Below are 24,472 nucleotides of genomic sequence, written 5' to 3'. Positions count from 1 at the left end.
TGAAATGTAAACTTAAAAGAAGATTAGCTCGTAAATACATTTTATTCATTCCATTCTATTTTAAAGCAGCTGCGTGAAGTGTAATTTAATACACGTGCATATTGGTTATAAAATATTGTTTTCATCCGTGTTGTGCATCTCCTGCACTGACATGTCATAATAACTGAGTGGATGATGGTATGAAACTATATCAGTGAGTGGTCACATGCTGTGGGTCCTGTAAACCACGTGACGCAGCTCTCCGTGGTGTCAGAGTGGAAAAGAAACAGGTAAATTCAGTCTCTCGCTTATTGTGTGAGCGAGTCGGCTCGTTTTATTTTCCCAATTTAGTTGTATCAACTTGGTGTTCAAGAGTTATATCCTGTCCTGAAACTGACTAGAAGGTCCACAGCGAGACCACTGGTCGGCCGGTTGTGTAGCAGTGTCTTAACATAGAGCCGGGTTTCTGGTCAGTATCGCCTGTTATTTATTTTCATTTTAGGGGCCTGCAGGCCTACCTGCAGCCTCGGTGTTTTCTGTGCGAAGAGCCCGGGTGTCGCATCCTACCGCGGCTACAGTGGTTTTAAATGCTGCAGAGCGCCGGTGCAGGATGTGAAGATGCTAACGCGACTAACGTTGCTCAGCTATGCGAAGCGACGTTTCTTCGTTAAGTTAGCATGGCTACTGGTCGTTAGCACACAGCCAGTGTCATGGGCGTTTCTGGGTTGTCTGCTCGAACACGAAAGCTTTCCCGTCCGCTGCTAGTTGGTGCGCTAATTAAGTAGTTTGCTTCCAAGCTAAGCGAGCTAACCTTAGTAACGCGTCGTTGTATCGGCACCAGGTAAGCTACCTAGCTAGCGGCTGCTAACGTTAGCCTCGTTGTCGCCATGAGGTGAAGCCGTGAGAAGCGGAAGCCCACCGAGGCTTCAAAGCTGGACGCTTTCTTTCACCTCAAGTATTAGCTAGTGGGCTAGCACTTTGGCCATGTGGCTGGCTAGTAGAAAATGGACGTGATCGTCGGGCCCTGGCTTTAGCCTTGTTTGTGTGACTAGTCAAAACAGGGTTTTACGTAACCTATGCAAGATTAAGGAGTTACAGTCGATAGCAAGGTTAACACATTGCTATCAAACGTAGATGCACTTGCCATATGTGTGTATGTGTTCGTATCTCTCGATACGCCAAAAAATCTATACGTTATGTGCTTTGCGATCTTATTCTGTCGCCTGACAATATAGGTTAACCAAACACCTCCGCTTCTGTTTTGATAGAGACAGCGTTGCATCGTGTTGTGGGGAGGTAAATAACTTGGCTGATGTTATGCACTTGCTCCCACTGTATCATTGTGCTCCGATTTCCTGGGTCAAGCCCACGGATGTCTTTGGTTTTAGGGGGAGAAAAACATCCTTTGTCAACGTTTTGCAGGCGTCTCGGAAAATGAAGCTTATACTACTGCCAGCTTCCTCACCAGCACCACACAATAACAGGCAGATTGAGGAAGTTGTATGCGAGTGAACTAGACATTGGTATATGACAGAAATAGGTCATGGTCACAAGTCTGTAACACTCCTATCATTCTTTTTTTTTCTTCCCAGGTGTTATTCCTTTGTAAATACTGTTATTTGTATATACTGTAAATGATGACGTCCATGGGCGGGAACCGAGCCCGGGGCAGCTGGGAGCAGACACAGGGCCAGACACAGAGTCAGACACAGCACAAGCAGAGGCCTCAGGTACCTCTCACCTGTCACACTGCCCAGATTCACAGTGATTTACACCATGGATGGATATAGGCAAATCAAGCGGGGTCAATAGTGAACAGTAGTTGTTTTGTTATGCAGAGCCTGTGACTGCAAACTTATGTAATATGCATCTACAGCTGGGACTGTACCTTAAGATACCCAATGCATAGCTCAAGATTTAATGCTTTTGATAAGCCGACTACAGTTTGCAAGGTCCAACAGAATATCCTCAACTGTTAACGGCACATTTTGACAATTGCTTCAGTTCTTCTGGGCATCAAAGCAGTTTACGAATGGATGAAATTATTCACTAAGCAGTGCTCAATGTTAAATATGCGATATAATATTGTTTGGGGAAAAGTTATTAGTTATTGATAGAAGTGCTGCAAAAATCTTAAGGCACCTGCTGTAAAGAAAAAGCCAAACACATTTGTCTCTGTCCAGCTGATGTGCAGTTTGCCTGATTTTTGAGATCATCTTCAGATGATCAGGAAAGCACTGAGAATATTGCCTTTTCGCGTTAGAATATTTATGAAAAAAAGTCCCTCCCAAAAACCCATTTAAGTAAAATGATTAATTGAACCATCAATGCACACATTGTATGCAGTTTATCAGTGTTTTTAAATGAATGCAAATCTTGTGCTTCAATTTTCTGATGCTAATATTGGATGTTTTGCCTCTCTTGGAACAGGCTACCGCAGAGCAGATCCGACTCGCACAGATGATTTCAGACCACAATGATGCAGACTTTGAAGAGAAGGTCAAACAGGTGAGCAGATGCACAACCTTTTGTTCTGCTGTGTAGTTTATCTACATCCATAGACACGGCTATATTGTTGCATCTGTTTTGCATAGGATGTGAAGGTGTCAGTTGTGTTTTATTCTTTGTTTGTTTGCTTAATATGCACAGCTTCCAGATAACCCTTTCTTCCTCTGCGTTAAACTTCAACTTTTTAGAATCTGGCATTAAATTATATTTGGTCTGTAAACAATAATTATGAGGAACATACAAACTAAAATGCTGTTGGAGAGTTTGTATTTTGCAGACTCGACTTTAGTGTGTGTAATAGTAAGTGACCTGTTGTAAGCTGAATTCTTTTGCAGGCTGTAAAAGTCAGCTGAGGGTCAGTTTGTTGTCTCATCACGATGTTCCTCCTTTTCTAGCTGATTGACATCACGGGCAAGGACCAGGATGAGTCCATGATAGCACTGCATGATTGCAATGGGGATGTCAACAGAGCCATTAACGTGTTGCTGGAGGGTAGCCCAGACACTGTGAGTATCGGCTTTGTGTGGAGGCTTAGCATTACAAGGGACAGATTCTGGAGAAATCAGTGCAACACAGAATTGGATAAATATTGATATTAACCCTGTGAAGATAAAAACACAGAGAAGCGTTTTCCACCTTTGACAAAGAAGTATATCAAGTATAGAGATGTTCAGTGTAAATATGTTTGCTGTATATCTTCAGTGGTCTTCTGTTGTCAGTTTGACATGGTGATCTATTAAGAGAAGTGACTCTTTTCAAAAACAGCATGGCTACATGCCTGGATATAAATAAAACTAGCAGATCATGGGTGGAAACTGAAACTATAAAAGAATTGAAATGCATCTTGCAAGCTCATGAATCACACTTGATAAGAGGTTGTCAACTGCTTTGATTGTCAAGATACCGCCTCTTTGGAGAAAAGACTAAAACGAGCTAGATCAATAACACTCGTTGCTGAATAAATAATAAGAGGAGCAGATTTTGACTGTGATATAAGGGGCCCCACTAGTCAGACGTAGATTTAGATTAGATAGTGTATTTCCCTACCTGGCAAGAAAAACGTAACTTCATGAGCAGCAATTTTGTATGCCCAGTTGGGTAGTGAGCTGACCAGTAATTTCTCCAAATTGAATGCCTTACTGATTCCAGGCCATCAGTGAGGCCAGCAGCACACTTAATCGAACAACGCTTTAATGCTGTGTTTGTTTCTTAAGGACTCCTGGGAAATGGTGGGCAAGAAGAAAGGGGTGTCGGGTCAGAAGGAGACCAGCCAGGCAGAAACTGGAGAGGAAGGAAAAGAGAACAGAGAGAAGGGAGGAGAGAAAGATGCAGCACGTCGTCGAGGTGGAGCGCCACGTAAGGGCCGCGGAGCCAGCAGGGGAAGAGAGTGTAAGTGCTGACCAAATCTTTCCTGGTTCACTTTTTATAGTTTATTGTCCAAATATAGCCAATTGATTCCTCCAAATAAAAGACTTGGTGAACTGTTTACGAAAGAAAATAAAAATGTGGTAAAAAGTTCCACAATATTAATGAAAGAAGAGAATAGAAAACCTTTTAAAATGTTACAATATTCTGTGCTGTGTGAACACTCTTTGCAACGTAGCAATAGCTACTCATTCTGTATCATTTTACATTAAAGGTCCTTGCATGTCTTTTGTTATTATGTCGTCTATGGGCCTGTTCAGACCCTGTATTAAGTTCTGGGCGATCTGATCAGGTAAAAGACGTGTGTGGACACCCACATTAAGCATTGAGTCCACATTTGGAGCGGACCCACGTGTTTCCGTTGATTTGTTGGCGTGAAAGATGCCATGCAATATCACACTTTTTTTGATGCTTCTCTGCAGACTATTAACACATATTAGTGAGTACCTTGATGACCGTGCAGTGTCTAAATGTCCTGCCGTTTGCTCTCTTCATAACTAGTTCGTGGTCAGGAGAACGGCCTGGATGGAGGCAAAGCTGGCGGCATAGCTGGTAGAGGGGCAGAGCGAGGCCGAAGGGGAAGAGGCAGAGGAAGGGGAACTGTCGGTAAGTAGTCCCCTTTAGTTGTCATAACATGGAAGCATTAGTTTTCTTTTAATTTGAACTTATCCTGCTTCCACTCTTACTTGTGACAAGGGAATCTTGAGTTACCTCTGGTTGTCTCCTCAGGAGTATCTGGACGGCGAGGAGGCAGATTTTCGGCGCAGGGCATGGGGTAAGGGAATACCTGCGTTGCCTAAATCCAGAGGGCCTTTTGTTCCACTTTTACCTGTTGCCATGGTCACCAGAGAGCAGGACCCCCAGTCTATTGTTAAGCTTTAATCCAGGGGAGGGAGGACATATGACAGCCAATTGGACGGAACAGCGTGGGTTGAATATCTCAAAGAATGCAGCGTCTAAACATTTTATTTAGACTGAAATTTGGATTGAGCCATTAAAAAGGGGCACCAGAAATCCAACTGCTTAAGTTTACAGTCTGTGCTCTCTGGCCCTGGGCTGTGTTTTGCCTGTTCTGTGGATCAGATTCTGTGTGTACGCACACGAGTGCAGCTAATAGCATGTCAGTTGACGGGTTAGCTTTTTATGCTGACAGTCAAGTGTCATAACAGAGGAAGTAATTTTTCTCTCAACTTTTGATGGCACTCTTGACTAATTTCATTGTTCTTTTACTGTCGCCGTCAATCGCTGATGTAGGATTTGAGTTGTCATAAGAAGAAATTTCCTGGATTTGATTAGCAGTCAGGTGTAAGCGTGACGTTACCCTGCAGAGGTTAAATTTGGTTGTGGTTCTGCTGAAGTAGCGTATGCGATATATAAAGTGGCTTTTACTAGTAATGTTAGTCTGAGTGGCTTCCTCCTCAGAGAAGTCTGAATCCAATTTTCATCATTAAATCAAAAATATTGAATGTGTACTTCAGTGCTATGGTAATAATACCACTAACATCTTCTGTACACAGAGGCACTACTAACTTAAGAGCTTCCCTATGAGATGTTTGTTGAAGTGGTGGTGCAAACAGTAAGCTTGTATAAGCTTTTGATGTCCTCTGGTCCTGTAAACATTCCCTGTAGTTTCAGATGTGTTTGTTTCACTGTGGCAGTGTTTGACTTTGACTAATAGGGTTTTCTTATGAAATTTAGCGTCGAGGCTTCCCACTCGCAGGCATATGCTGTGCTATCGAGATGTTTTCATGTTACCTTACCCCCACCTCCCACCACCCCCCCCCCCCCCCCCCCCCCCCCCCATTCAGCCGCTCTGTTATTGCTTTTGCTTCTTGTTGCTGGCACACACAGTTTCCAGCTTGGTGTCGATTTAACGCAGTGACTTAAAGGAGCAAACACGGCTTTGTAGGAATCAGGCTTCAAGAAGATTCGGTCTTTAATCAGTTTATTTCTATGCGATGCGATGATAGTGGTCAGGTTAGGATGTGTGTGTGTGTGATATGTTTTACTGGTATTTTATGGTTTTAAGATGATGCTAAGGCGTCTAATGCTGTTAACCTCCCGTACACATGTTTAGAGCTTTAGCATGAAAGCCGTGAGCTCTGGAAGGAAATGAGTATCACACTTCATTACTGATCAAAGAGATTTGTTTCAGAGTTGGAACAAAACCTCAAAAGAATTAAATGATTGAAGAGAATTTCTCAAATGAATTGAATATGAAGGTTTTTAGCCCGACACGTGATATTATTTCAAAGGGGATTTTCTTTTAATCGTAGTTTGCGCATGGAAAAGAACTCCTGTTGCCACAAATCCCACACAGACTCGTGCTTTCCTTCAGTAGCCAGTAGGAGGAATGAGTATTTGGTAATTAGTCTGGTCAGGAAATCCAGATAGGCATAAACGGATGCTACATGTGTCACTAAGCATGGCCAGAAAAGCAAAGTTATTACCTCTTCGCTGCACCTACACCGGAAGTCCACATCTGTATTGTGGTATATTCAGACTGGTTGTATAGCTGGTGTAACCTGGTGGCAGAACGAGAGATCGTGACTTCATCCAGCCTTTTTGTTTGCACCTCTACAGTGGTGCCTCGTTAAGAAAACCGTTAGACGGCTTTGTATTTCAATTCTCTACTTGTGTTTGCACGAAAGAAGCTGTGAGTGAGATTACTCCACTTTGCTCTCCATATGTTCCTATTATTTCGACTTGGGGGGGAAAAAATCAGCTGCACAAAATGTTTGTAAGAGGGTTAGTTTGCCTCTGATGGAGAATGAGGTTCTTGTGAACATCAGGTTTAGGTTGATTCAGGCTTGAAGAAAATAACAATAAAAGAAAATAGACTTTAGTTTTATTTAAAAGTTGGAAATTCTGAGGGGTTTTTCCAGCACAAACTGCTTTAATGAAAAGACTTGCTGCATATACTCTTGCATAGCCGCTATCATCTTGCAACAGATTTTGTGGCTGCATTGTGTAGCCTATTCTTCTGGTGTGCCGGGGTTCTTGGACTTGGTATTGATCTACCATGACTAAAAGCACACTGGCTTGCTTTGCATCATAGAGTGAGTGTAGAGTGGTTGTTTCAGTCCTGGCATCGGCAGCTCGACGGTATTTTGCTTATGCTGCTGCTCTGGATTGTGGTGTGAAAAACAAAAGATTTATCTTCTCCTTTTATTTTGTTGTTCCTATTGTAATTGTTGCCATTATTTTTCCTCTAAAGCCAGATTGATAAGGGGTCCAGATATGATATTGCAGGAGGTGAGAGGTGAGTGCATCGCCTCTGGTGTGTCTTATTCTTGCTTTCTGTAGGGAGACTCTTCAGGTCCATTAAACAGGATGATGTGTAATACAAGACATTATCCAAACAGAACATGTTATGCCTCCTTCTATGAATACAATGTGAAATGGAAACGACCTTATTAAAATTTAGCTTTAAATCTGTTCACGCAAGCCATTAATGCATCTAGATTTCCACAGGAACGATCTTTAGATAAATAATGAAAGCTGCTTGCCTTGACTAGACTCAAAAGAAAAAGTCTTGCACTTGATCATGTTGCTAGGTTGCACCAGCTGTAATTTTCCCAGCATACACGGATGTGTCAAATTAATGAGAGACATGCCGTACCGGGAAAGAGTCATTGAGAAACTACAAAAACTGTATGTAGAGGCTTGGTCGTCCTCCTTTGAATTGTATAAACTGTTGAAGAGTAATGATTTCTCCTGAAGCTGGGCTCAGACTCACTCATCCACTAAAGGTTAAACCTCAAACATATTCTGCTCTCTAATCTCTAATTTACACACACACACACACACACACATTGCAAGACTTGGGAAGCAGATGCAAATGAAATCGACAGTGTCGCAACAATTTTCTACTAGAACACGCCTGATAATAATCAAGGCGGCCCAGATAAGCCTCCGAGCCATTTGGAGGAGTTAAGACCAGATCTGTAAACTCTTCACATTTCCAAATAATCTTGGCCAAACATCAGTCACAGAGGTAACAAAATGATTTCTCCTCTGACTCTCAACAGGGGTGAATCAGGGGATAAATCAGCCCAAAGCCCACGTAGTCTGAGCCCAGCTTAACTTTCTTGTGTTTTCCTCTTCTGTTTTCCTGCTGCCACCCCAGTTATTCATTTTTTTTGAAGTGTCTAGTCAAGTAAAAATGACAGCTGTCTTGTGGATATATTCAGACTGTCCATAGTTCAATGTGCAAAAAAAAAAAAAATTGCTCAATCTGTGGTGGTTTAAACCCCATTAAATACTGAATGGGGATCTGCTTCTGCTTAACCCTTTAAAAAATATTTGCAGGCATCCAGCTGTGACTTGATAGTGTGCTGACACCCCTTCAGCTGTTTTGGGAACGGTGTGCACATGGATTGAGTTCTCAACTCTTACCCCTGTCTTTCCCAGGACGTTCAACCCTGCCGACTACGCGGAGCCGACCCAGACAGAAGAAAACTACGGAGGGGGCAGTACCTGGAACAACACAGGAAACATGGAGCTAGAGGAGGGAGCTAGTAAGTTAATTTATTAGGAAAGGTTGCCCTCTCATAAGAGGAGGTAATTTTATCAGTTCCGTATCTGTTTACCGTCCAAACAATTTTACAAATCGCGTTCAGCAACCCCGAAGAAGCTCCTGCAGTAAAGATGAAAGGGCGATTTGCTGAGGTTCAAAGGAAATTCTCTTTTTGAAGCCTAGTGTGGAAGCTTTTCTTGTTGATGTGCGAGGTTTAGAAATACCTGGATCCTAGTCATATCACATCTTTATGTCTTTACGTCCGTCCATCGATGGGACTTTACACTACATTAGCTATGATATCCTCACCTTTGTCTCCATTTCCAGGGATGGAATACTCTGCAGGAGAGGGAACAAATTACCCACCCAAGTTTGACTCTGCTCCTGGTAAGCCTGCCTTTAAGTCCCTCTTGTTTTCTAATGCATTCCTCATTCTGCTTGAACCACTCTTTTTCCAACATTATAGTATCAAACTGTTTCTCTTTCTCACAGGTGCTTGGAGATCTGCCACAGAGGAGTGGGGCACTGAGGACTGGAATGAAGATGTGAGTGTTTCAGGGCTTAACGTCGTGCACATGTTCCAAATATTAGGTGCTTTGAGCACTTCTAAAGAATAAATTGAGCCCTAACAGAGTTAAGTGCGGCAACACTAATGGAGGACTGGAGATGGAGACTTTTTAGTTTGTGGATGTTTACTTTTGTACTGCCAAATATAACTTCTTTCCATCTTCCTCCTCCAGCTTTCGGAGACCAAGATATTCACAGCTTCCAGTGTGGCGTCCATGCCTCTTCCTCAAGAGAATGTCACCATCACCAAAGGACAGAGGTGTGAAAGCAAATATACTGGTTCAAGCATCTACGATATGTAGATTTATTTCTTTTGCAGAGTATTGAGGCAAAGGAAAAGGGGCACTTAGAGTCAAGACAATAATGTGCATGTTTAGTAGACACAGCACAGACATTCATACCTAATATTTCTTCCTCGCTGTAGGATTGACCTTGCGGTGCTCCTGGGGAAGACACCACCGTCTTCCTCCTCAGAGACAGAAAACGCCCCCATGGAGGCCACCCAACCCCCTTCCTTGTCCCAATCACTGGTTTTCAGCAACTCCAAGCAAGGGGTGCCACTCTCCCAAACATCCTCCAGCACCCCTTACACCCAGCACAGCATGGTAAGAACACCTTAAAAAAAAAAAAACAATTCACATGAGGTCATTATGGGTTGATGCATGTCATTATAACTAATATAAAACCAATATATTTCATTATTTGTGATAACAATGTGTTATGAACGTTGCAGGTTAGCATGCTGGGCAAGGGTTTTGGGGAAGTGGGGGACCCTAAAGCTACCACAGGGACCACTGGCTCCCAGTTCCTGGAGCAGTACAAAACAGCCCAGGCACTGGCCCAGCTGGCAGCCCAACACTCCCAGACTGGACCTCCCAACACAACTCCTTCATCCTGGGACACGTCACTGGGACAATATGGTGAGACAACACCCTATGCTAATATTGTGTAATATATTTAATAATAATAATTTCCAGTGTGAAACAATCTGAACAAGCCTTCTAAACTCGAACCGCTCTCCCTCACCACTGTCCAGACATGAAGACTCAGCAGGAGTCTGCGATCCACACGCCCTTTACAAAGCGGCAGCCCTACCAGGCCGCCACGTCAACCTCGTCCATGTTGGATGTTTTCCTGCAGGACAAAGGCCTGCCTCCTTCCTCGTCATCTTCTTCTTCCTTACCGCAACAACCCACATCCTCACCCCATGCAGTTCCTCCGCCTGCTTCCTCCCTCCCCAAAATGACGGGAGTCCATTCTATAGGTCAGCAAGTTTCCCCGAGTTCCTCGGATGCCCAGGGTTCAAGTCCGCTGCCTTTGCAGCAACACAAACTTAAGCAGCAGAAGAAGAGGACCTCCATTACAACCAAGGTAACACTCAGATTAAAATTATCCCTGGATGGAGAGTGTTTTGAAAAGTCTTGAATTGCTCAACCCTTGATAAGAAAGATACACTGTAGGATGTGACAGATTATGAGCATGATTGATTTCAGTGTTACATTGGGACCCAAGTAATATGGTTTGATCATATCAGTGCAAAAATGCCCCCGATCTTCCTCAGATTCCAGCAATGGCGGTGGAGATGCCTGGCTCTACAGACATCTCAGGCCTCAACCTCCAGTTCGGAGCGCTGCAGTTTGGGTCAGAACCAGTGCTGCCAGAGTACGAGTCCACTCCTACCACTGCGCCACCGGTCAACCAGGTCCCGAACAGCCTCTACACAAGCCCCAGCAGGTTCGTACGTCCTCAAACGCACATCTAACATCAAACAACCTAAATCCTCCCAGTGAATAGTACATGATAAGTATGATATGTGGCATCTGTTAGAAGTAATAGGTTGTAACGATTGGCTTAATTGCATCTTCTAGTTTTTAAAAGGGCATTTGAATTATAATTATGAATAAGTTAGAGCCGCTAGTTGAACACAGTCAAACTCGGGACTTTCAATTTCATTGTAATCTGCAGTGAGTCGACTCCATCTCTTTCCAACTCCAGCCAGATGGACCTGTACGATCAGAGAGCATCTCAGACACGACGTTACCCTCCTTCGGTCTCCTCCTCCCCTCAGAAGGACATGCAGCCCAAGGTAAGGCCGAATGCTTTAAATGAGCTGTGCTTGTAGGAGGGGCCAGTGTGGACAGCCCGTTAAAATAAATAAGTGCTTGTTATTTGATAGCACCATATCATTGTTTCACATTCTTTTTTTTTTTCTTTTTTTTTTATTGGGTTGTGTAGATTGTATTGCTTGACTGGCGGCGAACCTTAGCTCTAGTTAAAATGCTGTGCACATCAAACAAGCTTCTTGGCAACGGTTTCTAAGAGGCAGAAAGCCCTCAACTTTTTTTTTTATCAATGGCCTGTTTCCATAGAAACCTGTGAGCTCACCTTCATTGTTGGTTTTACAGAATGGCTTCAGTTCAATACAAGCAACGCAATCTGTGGAAGGTATGCGTCTTAATTCACTCGCTCCTTTTCTTTCTGTGAAGTGTTGCTGAAATTGACATTTGCTACAAACACTTTCATATCATTACATTGTGGAATTTATGCTTGAAGTCGTTCTCTCTCCCTCTCCAGCTGCAGCAGGCTCTGCAGTGTCAGTCAAGCCGGCCTCTGATTCAGTCACGCCAGCATCCGTCTCCAGCATGGGCACGTTGGCGGACAGCGGCTCAGGCCCCGCCTCCTTGTTGACAACATCCAACCAGTCGTCCCTTAGCGCTCTGGGGCACAATGAAGACCTGCCTCCTAGCACCATGCCCCCTCCTCAACACAACAAGTGAGACGCAGCTAAACTTTTTACACCACTTGTACTATCTTAGGTCGTGACCTTTTATGTCACGCAGTAAATGTGATCTGGTGTCGACTGAAATGTGTGAATCTTCCTCTTTCTCTACAGCTCTCACCCATCACAACAGAGCAGCCTCGCTCCTTCAGTCCGAACATCCAACTCAAGCTTAATGGTGAGCTCTCTTTTTTTTCATGTGAATCTAGAAACCACAGTTTGTTTTTTTTTTATGGCGGGATTGAAAGAAAAAAAAAGAGTTGCTCAATAGCATCCTCTTTGACTGTTTTTTAAAGATGCATTTCCTGTGGCAATAGATGGACACATTAGATGTTCATTCACTCTAATGGAAATGTAATCTCATCCATTTCAACCGCATTCTTCCTCTCATCTCTGCAGCACCCCGGTGTAGACGGTGACTCGAGCCTCCACTCGTCATCCTTCCCTTCCTCCGTCTCTGCCGTACCGTCTTCATCTGTCCCCTCCTCCTCTTCCTCCGTGGCTGCTGCCCAGGTGTCCCTGGGGGCTCCTCAGGCCTCCTCGGTGGGCTCCGCCACGGTCTCGGCTCCCTCCGGTCTGAGTGCCGTCAGCAGCCTGGCAGCCATGGGGCTCAACCCTGCCTCCATGGGGGGCCCGGCTGCAGCAGCAGCCGCCGCCACCATTTCAGTCTCCGCGACGACCTCAAACATTCCCTCTTCGGCAACTTCCTCGTCGGCACGCAGCTCTGCAGCATCCTCAGGTTAGACGACACAAGCGCAAATATATCACTGCTTTGTGTGTGTGTGTGTGTGTTTCAGTCATCAGTTGACTTTGCGAATGTATAAATTTTGTGGCCCATCAAATTGTGTGGCTGACCTACTTTAAACTGTGTCTCAGCATGCAAGACGCATTGCCCTTGAGTTGGCCTTAGGTTTGGTAATTTTGTGGTGTAGCCGGTTAAAATGAGTCCCTCAGTTTGCGTCGTACTGATCAAAGATATATTGATGTTTTGATGACAATTCATTACTTCCTCTAACCCTGTGCACTTTAAAGGCTCTGCGGTTACAGTGCGATATACAGCTGTGCAACCTTTGTCTTTGAAATGAAATGCTGACAAACAAAAGACAGACTGTTTGGCATGTGGGCAATGTTTGGACTCGTCTTGACTGACTTGCTTTCCACTTCCTCACCTTCTCCGGTTTGGTTTCCCCTGATTGACTCATCTAGTTGATGGTTTATTTGTTCCTCTGAAGTGTTTTCCTTTTGTTTCTGTGTCATGCATACACGCGTTAAATTAGTTTTCTTTCCTGCTCCCTGTGCCAGCGCTCAGTTTGTCATGTGATATAATGCAGACTTGTCCTTTACGATGCAGCTCCCAGAGAAATTTGTAGCTCTGGGACTGATGCAGTCGGTCTGTCCTTGTGAGCTGGAAATGTGGTTCAATCCTTTTCATGTACAAGTCAGACAGTAGTGTGTACGGACAGGCTGGGAGTGGCATTGTTTAGAGGTGGTTAACTTGTTGGACCAATAAAAGCATTTTATTTATTTAACCTTTGGTTCTGTACACACAGGGAAAGCACCTCCAAACCTGCCACCCGGAGTGCCCCCTCTACTGCCCAACCCATACATCGTGGCCCCTGGACTACTGCACGCCTACCCTGTAAGTTCTGGCCAAAGTAGAATTTATATCTGTTCTTTAAAGGTTTTTTTTTTTTTTTTTTTTTTCCTTGTAATTGTCTTATAACAATTTCTTGGTAAATCTCAGCCTCAGGTGTACGGCTATGACGACCTACAGATGCTGCAGACAAGAATACCGCTGGTGAGTGTAATTTCTCCAAGAAAGAAAAACATAAGCCACAGTCATACTAAGCTATATTATAGCTTTTTAATTTATTTTTTTTTGTAGTAATATCATATTTTTCTCTCCCAGGATTATTACAGCATCCCGTTTGCAACTCCCACGACAGCACTGACTGGCAGAGAGGGCAGCCTGACGAGCAACCCTTACTCTGGTGAGCCATCTTCAAACAACCGAGGCTATTAAAAATACTCTTTGGAACAAGCTTTGTAGCTATTAATGTGGACTGAATTTATATAATAATCCTCACAGATTTAGTAGGAATGCACTGAGAGCCATTTCTGGTGATTAGCGGAGAATTTTCCAACACGACTTGTTCAAGGACCTTTTAGAAATGGCACAGATTCTTTTTCTTACGTTTATTCACGTCGTTTGCAGGTGACTTATCGAAGTTCGGTCGAGGCGATGCATCCTCCCCGGCTCCGGCCACCACGTTAGCCCAGACGCAACAGAATCAGACCCAGACGCATCACACGACACAGCAGCCCTTCCTCAACCCCGCGCTGCCGCCTGGCTACAGCTACACAAGCCTCCCATATTACACTGGCATGCCAGGCCTGCCCAATACCTTCCAGTACGGACCTGCTGTGTTTCCGGTGAGAAAACTTGTCTCCACAAGCCAGATAATTTTGCTGTGTTTGATTATTGTCCTGCTCTAAACGCAAACATTAAACTATGCCAAGGAAAATAGGTAGGTATGGACCAGATTATCGCGTGTTATTGTTCCTTTAGAATACAAGATGTTTTTTCAGTAATTTTAAGATCATTTTAAGATTTTTTTTGTTTGCCTTTTCGTCTTGCTGACTCAACTACAACACATACCTGGCTTTGTTTTCATCTAGGTGGCTCCTACCTCGTCAAAACAGCACGGTGTGAATGTCGGCGTCAATGCATCTGCCACACCCTTCCAGCAGGCTAGTGGCTACGGTTCCCATGGATACAGCACTGGTGAGGGACTAAACAGTGTTGTAACGGCATGTTTAGAGGGTCATGCAGGTCCCGCTCCGTATACTTGCATACCGATAACTAAGTGTTGATTCACACAACGAGCCCATAGATTTTCTTGGTTGTGGAGTGCATATTTCATTTGAGCGCTGCGGCATCTGCAAGCATAAACATGGTGCTTGTGTTATGGCATTTGTTATGCTTGTGACAAGACAGTTGTTCATGGTTTTATGAAACATTCCCGTCCAGCTAAGGAACTAGAAGTGCATCTTATTTGTAAGTTGAAAACCGCGTTAAGGAACATGCGTCGCTAATGGGCCTGTTTTTATACGAACGAGAAAATATCTAATGTCACTTTTATTAAATGGTTTATGGTAATTTTTATGGGAACCGGAAAGAGAAAAGGGGCTTGAGCAGTGGCACTGGCTGCACCAGTTTAAAACCAGAGGGCTTAGAGATCATTGGTTTCCTGCTGTCTTCCATGGCTTGCTTTGCTCATTTCAGAAAGGGGATTTTGCCCCAGGGCTTTACCATCGACCACATCTCCTGCACACAGCTTCACCATAAACACATCAAACCATCATCTTCTCATATTTCTTACTATGACTCTCGTTCGAGCCCATATTCTTTCAGCAGTTTCATATTTTTTCCAGCGGCCTTCACTTTATATTCTTTGTTTTTTTTATTTTATTTTGTCAGTAATGCTGTAGTTTATCTTCACACTCCATTCATCACTCAGTATCCACCTTGGGACACGAACACGTGTGACACCTACTTGTTCTAAGCTGCACCATCTGCTGCTTTCTGCCATCACCCGACTCAAGCTCACTCTCCACCCCCTCCCACACACACGCCCTGCCTGCCCCTCACTTCCCTCACCTCCTCCCTCAGACTTGGGTCAAATAGTACTTGCAAATGAAGTGAATGGCGTTGATTCTGACCTGCTTGTTGCACCGGACAGACAAGCTCTGCCACACGGACGATGCGCTTGGTGTCAGAGTTCAGATAATTGCACGAACTCGACACCATCGGTATTGTCACAATTTGGTCAAACCTGTCCGCGTGGCACAACCTCAAACGAACGCTACGAATTATTTGCAAATGCTATCTGAGGCGGGTCTGCTTCCCCTGCCTGGTGTGTCTAACGCTGTGGGCTGCGGCTGTGTGTCTGACTGTTGCAGGCTATGAGGATGTGGGCCAGGCTTCAGGGAGTGGGGATTTCTGTAAGGGCGGATACGGCACTGCCGTGGCCGCTGCCGCTTCTGCACAAAACAAGCCAGCCAGCTCTGTCACCGGGCCTGGAGTCGGTGAGTGCCGCCACATGCCAAATTAAAACGCCGAGAAAAAAAAAAAACAAAACAAAAAAACCCTGTCCCTCCCGTCTTCCTCCTTGTGTCACCAACCATCCTTCTTCCCCCTCTTTGCTCTCGTTCCTTTGCCTCATTGCTGATGAGCTGTGCCTGTGGGAAGACCCGTCACACTATGCTTTTAGACAGTCTAGTGCAATCTGCCTCTCTGAAAAGCATTGTTTGCCATTCTTTCTGTTACCTGTTTTTTTTTTTTCCCAGGGTAACTCATCATCAACTTAACTTTCATATTTAAATTATTAGGTATTTATCGGGTTTACAGTCAAAAACGTTGCAGGGTCTAACAATCATTTCTGCTGCAAACTGATTATGAGTTACTCTGGTTGATGTTCTCCCATGTTTCCTCTGTGTCGCTTGCTCTTCTCTCATGTTATCATTGCTGGTATGTCCGTCTCCAGAGTTGACTGTCCTATGAGGGACGTAGGAAAGAAAGGGCGACGACATATCCACTAAATAACGCTGTGCTCTCAAAGAGTGTGTGTATGTAATGACTGAAACATGCTGCAAGAGTGTCACTAAACTACACATGGAACGTGAATGGAAGCAAATCTGGCTCGTAAATATGTTTGTTTCAGGGTTTGATCATTAGTGTTTCTGCACCAGCCACCAGTGGAGTGTTTTCTATTGTCTTGTGGTTCTGTGAAGCAGAAAACGCAGCGATGCATATGTTCAGACACTTTTTTAAAATGCCTCTTGTCCAAGTAGAAGTGATACCAACAGTACAGTCAGATCAACGTGTTATTGGTGACAAGTTTAAAAGTGAAATGTGATCCATCACATGTCTTATATAATATATATATCTTTAAAAGAAAAAAAAATTACTGGTGAAACAAACACGATTGGTTGACGTGAGATTGTGTCACGAGAGAAAATGACTTGTAATCTGTTGCCTTTTTGTTGCTGTTGTGAATGTAGCATAAAGAGGATATATATATATCTGAGAGACAAGATTCACAGAAATCAATAAATGCTGACGGTTATTTTTAGTATCGGTGTGTTTATTAGTGTTGTTTTGCTTTCACTTGGTCTTGAAAATGTCACAACATGCTGAAAAGTGCACAATAAATTATCATAGACTTCAAGGCAGTGTGGTCGGGAGTCTTGTGTTTCGGGAGTCCAAAAATATTCAGGTTGTTTTCGCGTAAGACCAAAAAAAAATACTTGCTGTGCGACCTTGGAAAAGTGACTTGATGACATGAGAGTGCATAGAATAATTATATGTTGTTTACACTTGTGCCTGTCCCTTCCTGTGGGGAAACGATAACTTCATCCTGCGTCTTCCGCCTACAAGAACCTTACTAAAGGATCTGAGCTTATTTATTACATGTGTTCAGTCTTCTTCCTCACAACCTTTTCACCGATAAATTAACGCCGCTAACATTTTGTCCTGGTAACAGCATCCGATCGAAGTCTTGAAAGTGTGAGTTTGCTTTTGTTGCACGGTGTCCCGTCTCGGTCAGCAAACGAGTAGTCCCTGTTCTGCGTCTCCATGGCGATACAGGGGGCCAGTGTCTGCCAGAACAATTGGAGCAGAGGCCGCCAGATACAGTCAGATACAGTGGGACTTGAACCGCTGCAGCTGACTGGAGCTGATAACTCTGCTACACCATCTTTCCTCTCGTCTCTTCTAACTGGCCTCTCTTCACCGTCCTCGCTAAAGAGAAATTCTGCTGAATTAATCTATGAACTCGTTCTGACATAGATGTCCACACACGGGAATTTCTCTCAGTATTTTGTTTTTGAAGCGCTTGGACTTTTCTCTTCATAAATTAATTATCTTTATTCATTTCATTGTTGTTAATTCACCAAATGGCAGTCATGCTGGTTAGAATCCGATTATAACCACGTGGTTGATGCCCTTTGCGTGTTCAGATGACCTGTTTTTGGACTCATTTGTCTCGTCTCCTCTGTCTCTGCAGGAGTCTCTGTGACCTCAAGCAACACGGGAGTACCAGATATTTCAGGGTCTGTTTACACAAAGACACAGGTAAATCATCTGTACATTTAATTCTGGCTAATTTAGCTTTAAACCCATTTAAAAAAAAAAAAAAATGTGACGACCGCACCCGTTTCCTCCTGTAGTCGTTTGAGAAGCAGGGTTTCCACGCCGGGACGCCAGCAGCTTCGTTCAGCCTACCCTCTGCGCTGGGGAGCGGCGGACCCATCAACCCCCCGGCCGCAGCCGGATACGCTCCGGCCCCCTTCATGCACATCCTGGCACCACACCAACAACCCCACTCTCAGATTCTGCACCACCACCTGCAGCAGGACGGACAGGTAGAGCTGACGCCATGACTTCACTCAGATGCAAATTAGCTGGTACAGAGTTTAGTGGTAAAATGATCCTTATTTGAATTAAGAGCATCATTATAGTCTTCTGGAAATATTGACGTCTGATGCCACTAACAGTTTGTTTAAAGCCCCTATTTGTTTTTATGTCTTTGACACACGTCACTTAAATGCCAGTATCAACATGAACAACTAAGGTGTTGGAGAGTTTCCTGAAAACCGATTTAAAAATATCAGTGACTCATTCTGCACTAGGGGGCGTGTGCTATGTTTATGTCCAATGAAAAGCTTTCGTTCAGGGCTCTAACTTCTGACTTCTCACTGCTTTGGCCTTTGGAGCTGACTGGGCTTTTTTTCTTACAGGAAACACTAAAAATGTTCAGTATGAAATGGCTCTTCACTTCCTGTTTCATGGGGATTTAAAAGGGGAAAATGCAAATATATACAGTGTTATAACAGTAATATAACAGTGGTTCACAGCCTATTTGAGTCCAAGTCTAAAATTCTCTGCAGAGGCCATGTATAATGCATTTTTTTTGAAGATTGAACATAAAGGACTGAATGTTGGAAGCTCCATAGTTACTAACACAACATCTGTAACATGTTGCAGCACCTTCAGTATTCCAGTTTTCAAGGAGCTGTCCATCAGCACCACACAGATCAGACATGACAAACAAGGGAGGGCTGTCTGTAACAGGCTAATTAACACATGATTCATAAATAATATCCTTCAACAAGGGAGGAATGCATTCTCATTTATAACAATTTGACATCTGATATCAAATCCAAACAAAATTCAAATATCATAAGAAGCATATTAAATCGATTGACTTACAAATAAACACAAACCTGATATAAATATTATATAAATTCTGCTTGGTTCTAGCCAGATGAAACTTCAATTTAAGCAATAACATCAAAGCAAAACAAAATTAAAACAATGCACTTTTATAAAAGCAATAAAAGCTACAGTGGATCATGTTAAGACGTCATGGTGATGGTGTTTGACATATGTCTTTAGCTTTAATCGCTAAGAGATGAAAACACAGTGTGCATTAACAGATGTGACTATAGGTAAATGTAGGGGATGAGTCGATCCGTTGAAAACTCATAAATGACCCTAACGCGTGTCATAAAGCTGCACAGTATTTAATTAAACATCGGGCACAAAGCGACGGCTCAGTGTTGAACTTTGTCCTTCCTGTTCCGACAGACCGGCACCGGACAGCGCAGCCAGAACGCCTCCATCCAACAGAAGTCTCAGATCAACAAGTCGGCCTACAACAGCTACAACTGGGGGGCGAACTAACATCCGCAACATGGGGGGCCCCCGCGCTGTTGACAGATCTGGAAAGGGGGCTCGTCGCTCCTTCCACAACCAGTCTCCACATGTAAACTCCCTCTTCCTCCTGCAGAGATTTCCCTCCCCCCGTCTCTTGGCCCAGCACTCCTGCAGCTCTGGCCGCGGTCGGAGGAGGTGCTGTGCCGAGAGAACGAGCGCTGTCAATGATGCATGGGTGGGAGGGAGGGAAGGAGGGACAGGAGGGGCTTAGAAGTGAGGGAAGATCGGAGCTATATGCTAATAGAAATACACCATCAAAAGGTGAAATATTGAGTGTTGGGAATTTGTATCGTGTTAATCCCCCTGCCCCACCCCTTTTCTTTCACTTGTATGTAACATAGAACTGTTTTCTAAAAGAATGAACATTTCCTGTATGGTCTTCTTTCTTTCTTTTTTTTTTTTGTCTCTTTCCCCCCCTTTTTCTTTTTCTTGCAGAAGGGGAGGAATGAAAGAATATCTGAAGGTGGGGGGACAGGCTGGTTTTGTATTTCTCACCCTCAACTCCCCACTCTTTAATTTCAGTGGAAACTTCCCTCCCGTGCAAAATAATCCAAACACAATAATTTGCTGTTGAATGTTTGTTTTTGTTTTTTTTCTTCTTCTTCTTCTTCTCATTTTTTTTTATGTGATTTTTAGTTTGAAGAAACAATTCTCTAAATTTGGTAGAGTTGTGAAATTTATTTTTTACCAAATATAGATATATTATATATAAAGACATATAAGCAAGCTCTCACTGGCTTGGACTGTGAGGAAAGTGTGTTTGTCATGTGACTGCGTGCATGTTTGTACACACAGGGGGCCGTGGTTGTGTACTGTGCTTTTTTTTTTGCCTAGCACAGAATTTTTAATTGTCCAATGCTTGCACAGTTCCCATAAATTCGAGATGCGTTGCATAAGGGTCCCGCTTGTTTTGAACGATGTTGAGAATGACTTCCAAGGCCAATACACACCCAGTCTGCCTTCCAGTGTGTTTTATTTTCTTTGTTTCTGAGGCCCCCCCACACATCCTCCCCGCTCCACCACCTGTCCTCTGACATTATAAGGAAATCTGCAGCGTTGAATACTGATGGACAAAATTGTACTATGTTTTTTTTGTTTTTTTCGTCAGTGATTTTTTTTTTCTTTTTGTACTGTGCGTTTTAAACAAACAACAAAAAAAAAAAAGATTTAAATGGATAAACTTGTCTTGTACATATATAAAAAAAACACAAGTACTGTAGTCCCTGTTTGTTCGATGGCTTTCTCCTTTTCCTTCTCAAATCCTTGCAGACTTGTTAGCTTTTTTTTTGTTTCATATTTTTTTTTATTTTGTAAAAATATATAAATATTAAGTAAATAAACAAGAGAAAGACATTTTCATCATTTTGGATGTGAATGTCTTTTAAGAAACCATACTTCTCTCGTGGCTTTTAAATGCAGCAGCATCCTTTCTTCCAGGGGTTTTGATGGGGATTCATCTTAGTTTAACCACACATTATATACATTAACTATATGTTCTGAGCTAACGATTGGCACATCGTGAGAAGCAGCTTGTTCCATGAAACTTTAGGTGCGAGTGAACCATCTGATTCTGCGGCTTTGGGTTTGGTTGCATACCTCAGGAGATCAGATTAAAACACCAAACAGAAAATCTGCAGACATTTGCTTTTTTTTCTTTTTCTTCTTTGTTTACATGATTTGGATTAACCTTTGTATCCAAATAACCGCTTCCATTGGATTTTTACAGCTACAAAACAGATTAAACTAGCTAAATGTCTGAGATGTTGCTTAAATATGTGCTAGTCCTGTTGAAGATTTCATTTTCCTCTGACATTTCTAGAAGATTCTGCACGATAAGTTCGAGCTGCTATAGTATATTTAGGTTTACAATATTTAAATACCAGAAAACTTTTACATAACTCTTAGGCAGAAGGTTCAGATTTCTTTCAAAACTGAGGGGAAGCTTAAGGAAACACTTCAGGTGCAGCTATATTTGGGTAAACGTCCATTTAAACACTTGCATATAAACTCTAAATGTATAAATACACTACATATTTATAATCCACAGTCTATATGGTGCCACTGGGGGACTTGGGATTGAACTGTAATGATTATAAGCTCCAGTTACGGTTCACTTGTACCCAGGAAGGATTTAGACAATTATTTACTATATAAGATATAGCCTAATTTATTATAGCAAAACCAAGCTGTAGACTTTATTACAAGTGTTGCATTCGCAAAAGTTCAGTTAATTAAATGTAAAATGTATTTGAATATTTTTTGAACATATGATATAGTTTTAAATATAATTTATAGGGCAAAATTTTTATTTTTTAGACTATTGTTTTGTCGTTTTTGTCTTCAAAAATGTTAAGGCCGCTGTTATTGTTTCGGCTGCGCCTTTTTACCGTTGTTTATGGTAAAAGCATTACGACAAGTTGCGTCATCCTGAATCCTCCGTAACGCTTTACGGCAGTGTTGACAACTCTAGCAGGTTTTTCGTTACGTCCCGTTCTGCTACATTTGCAAGTTATGGTTTAGTTTTGTACCAAAGCTCTCGTTAAATGAGTGTTTTCGATTTGTTTCGCGGGTTCTTCGGTGTACCCGGAGGCCATTACCGCGGCCGGAGGTGAGTTTATGGAGTCAATGTCAAGTACGCAGCTGTTAATGTGTTGACGTTTGTGGTTACTGGGAAAAGTCAGCTACAACATATTGTTCCGCACATTGAGAAGTTAGGTAACGAAACAGCTCTGTCAAGGACAAGATTAGTGTTTCCTTACCGGGAAAAACCACAGGGGTCCCCCAACTAGATTCACAGAGACTGGGGGATTAAAAAGAGTTCTTGGAGGGATGTTTACTGTTGGGCTGTTTCTATAACAGTAGCTAATCTAAAGCGAGATAAATGATCCGGACACTGATGTATTTACTCTGTCAGGGACCCCTTCTTCGATGCCATGACTCATGATGACGACGACGACGAGGAGGATGATGAAGAGGAGGGATTCCACTATGATGGGTTCAGGGGGGACCAGCAGGACCCCTTCGACAGCGCCTGGAGGTTTGGCTTCAGTTTTGGCCCAGACGGGATGAGGATGCAGGAGCCTCCCGTGTTCGGCCACGTCCTCCGGGAGATGGAGGAGATATTCTCCCAGCTGGGCCGCTGGGACGGTCAACCGGAGTCTGGACGCTTTGGTACAAAACACACCACCATCTAGTGTTCACCATGCTTAGACTAGCTCTGAAATCATCTCACTTTCTCTTGTTTACCTTTTAGGTGTCCCCAGTATCATGCCACCACCGCCGCCGCCCCAGGACAGAGCCGAGAAAGGTGGAGGCAGGTCCAGTGGGAACCCCCTGAGAGACTTCATGCTCAAATCCCCCGACAGTGACTCACTACGTAGATCCAGAGAGCCCCAAAGCGATGGCCGACCTTCTTATGAGTCACCCGAAAATCCCAGCGCACCATTTCATGGCTGGGCCCCTTTTTCCAAGGTAAATTTGATCCTTCTCCCTTTTTTCTTTTCCATCAAGACTTTTCGTTCTTGCTCATTGCTACAAATGAACTGAATAATATTATCATTGTGTCCCAATAGTTTAATGATATTTGGAGGCAGAGAGCTCCAGAGGAGGAGCGCAAAGAAGACAGAGGTGAGTAGATGTTTTCTGTCTTTTTTTTAAAAAATATTTTTTGAGATTGCAACTAATTCTCCATCCTCACCCTCGTCCTCCTCAGATCTGGACTCTGCAGTGTCGTCTGGTGGCCTGGATCAGATTCTGACGCCACCTGCTGGCCAGGCACCGAGCCAGCCCAGAACCCGGTCGTTCTTCCAGTCGGTCATTGTCACCAAGGTGGTGAAACCTGATGGGGTGAGGTTTTTGTCAGCTGTATGCCGAGACAAGAGTGTCACAAAAAAAAAAAAAAATGCAAAGCGAGCTGTGTTACGCTAGTTTACACTAGTTTGTGCTTTCTCTGTGCCTGTGTGTCAGACGGTAGAGGAGAGACGTACAGTGAGAGACGGTCAAGGCAACGAGGAGACAACAGTGACTCGGTCAGGAGGTCCTGGGATTCTGGAGGATTCGGGAAATCAAACTGGACCTGTGCTACCAGGTCAGCTCATCTCCCATGTGTGTCGCAAATGTACTGTCTTCAGCTCAATCCAAACTCCCTCTATTCTTGTTTTCATTTCAGGTCAGCGTTTTTCAGACTTGAGGGATGACGACTCGTTATTCTCCAAGTTCTTTGGCGGCTTCAAGTAACGTGCAGGGTGAAGTCTAACCATCTGGACCGGTCGACCGCGTACATGTGTTTCCTGTGAAGCTGGCATATTTATAGGACACACAGTCACATGATCCTGATTTGCCAAAGTTAATCTGTCACCGTTGCTGCAGACGAGGTGGGGACGTAGTCTAGAGGCCGACAGTTCTGAAGTGATTCTGACAAATTGAGACTCATCAGAGCAAACGTTTGTTATATTTTTCTATTATCCCGTAGACATGTATGGATGTGAGTGAGTGGTGATTCAAATAAAAGACTCTTAATATATTTACACAGTCGTCTGCCTCCTGTTTGTTAAAAAAAAAGGTCTTCATCGTTTGCATATACACTCTTCATATATTTTATGTTTCTTATTTATTTATAACTTTACATTAGACACTGAGACACATTCCCTGTATGTATAAGCATACGTGAATCAGATTCTGATTACAGATACTAATTTGCTCAAACTGATCCTGGTGATCATTTAAATTTAAATACCTCAAAGGGGAAAATTTTCTCTCACTTTAATTTGTATTCGTGGTATAATTATAAGGTTTTTCCTCCGTCTTTAAATCTGTCTGTCATGTTAATATCAGCCTGTCATTCTTTAGTGTCTTCCCAATCTTACTAAATCTCACTTTTACTGAATAAATTAAAACTAAGGGACGATGAACGATG

The 24,472-nt window shown here is 43.3% G+C and overlaps 2 protein-coding genes across 10 annotated transcripts; both read left to right on the top strand.

The window, feature by feature from the left end:
* Positions 1-162: 162 nt before the first annotated feature.
* On the top strand, positions 163-20,951 carry ubap2l (ubiquitin associated protein 2-like). Of its 9 annotated transcripts, none has more exons than XM_047604850.1 (30): positions 163-269; positions 1,572-1,709; positions 2,410-2,487; positions 2,883-2,993; positions 3,702-3,876; positions 4,414-4,518; positions 4,642-4,687; positions 7,130-7,174; positions 8,326-8,432; positions 8,759-8,818; positions 8,924-8,976; positions 9,172-9,257; positions 9,423-9,603; positions 9,732-9,918; positions 10,035-10,369; positions 10,560-10,732; positions 10,964-11,084; positions 11,368-11,443; positions 11,573-11,771; positions 11,892-11,955; positions 12,177-12,516; positions 13,328-13,416; positions 13,522-13,575; positions 13,687-13,768; positions 13,993-14,210; positions 14,457-14,562; positions 15,741-15,866; positions 17,846-17,913; positions 18,009-18,203; positions 19,429-20,951. In XM_047604850.1, exons 2-30 carry the CDS (start codon positions 1,614-1,616, stop codon positions 19,522-19,524), a joined length of 3,672 nt encoding a protein of 1,223 aa, XP_047460806.1. In that variant the 5' UTR covers positions 163-269; positions 1,572-1,613; the 3' UTR covers positions 19,525-20,951. The 9 variants fall into 9 exon arrangements, with proteins under 9 accessions (XP_047460806.1, XP_047460810.1, XP_047460807.1 ...); XM_047604854.1 differs by lacking the exon at positions 163-269 and adding an exon at positions 285-448 and having other exon boundaries at positions 10,994-11,084; positions 11,404-11,443; XM_047604851.1 differs by lacking the exon at positions 163-269 and adding an exon at positions 285-448 and having other exon boundaries at positions 10,994-11,084.
* A 1,037-nt stretch (positions 20,952-21,988) lies between these two features.
* hax1 (HCLS1 associated protein X-1) lies at positions 21,989-24,083 on the top strand. Its single transcript, XM_047605173.1, has 7 exons — positions 21,989-22,165; positions 22,472-22,728; positions 22,811-23,028; positions 23,130-23,184; positions 23,270-23,403; positions 23,524-23,644; positions 23,726-24,083. The coding sequence occupies exons 1-7, from the start codon at positions 22,101-22,103 to the stop codon at positions 23,791-23,793; spliced, it is 918 nt and encodes a 305-aa protein (XP_047461129.1). The 5' UTR covers positions 21,989-22,100; the 3' UTR covers positions 23,794-24,083.
* Positions 24,084-24,472: the final 389 nt, after the last annotated feature.

Source organism: Mugil cephalus, chromosome 14 (assembly GCF_022458985.1).
Source record: "Mugil cephalus isolate CIBA_MC_2020 chromosome 14, CIBA_Mcephalus_1.1, whole genome shotgun sequence".
NCBI lineage: Eukaryota > Metazoa > Chordata > Actinopteri > Mugiliformes > Mugilidae > Mugil > Mugil cephalus.
Note: the sequence above shows the minus strand (reverse complement) of the source record. Positions and strands in the feature narration are given on the sequence as shown.

Coding starts and splice junctions, on each gene's coding strand:
- hax1 (XM_047605173.1), top strand. CDS start 22,101: ATGAGTGTTTTCGATTTGTTTCGCGGGTTCTTCGGTGTACCCGGAGGC. Junction 22,729..22,810: donor ACCGGAGTCTGGACGCTTTG/GTACAAAACACA, acceptor TTTACCTTTTAG/GTGTCCCCAGTATCATGCCA. Junction 23,185..23,269: donor GGAGCGCAAAGAAGACAGAG/GTGAGTAGATGT, acceptor CGTCCTCCTCAG/ATCTGGACTCTGCAGTGTCG.
- ubap2l (XM_047604850.1), top strand. CDS start 1,614: ATGATGACGTCCATGGGCGGGAACCGAGCCCGGGGCAGCTGGGAGCAG. Junction 9,604..9,731: donor CTTACACCCAGCACAGCATG/GTAAGAACACCT, acceptor TGAACGTTGCAG/GTTAGCATGCTGGGCAAGGG. Junction 14,211..14,456: donor ACGGACCTGCTGTGTTTCCG/GTGAGAAAACTT, acceptor GTTTTCATCTAG/GTGGCTCCTACCTCGTCAAA.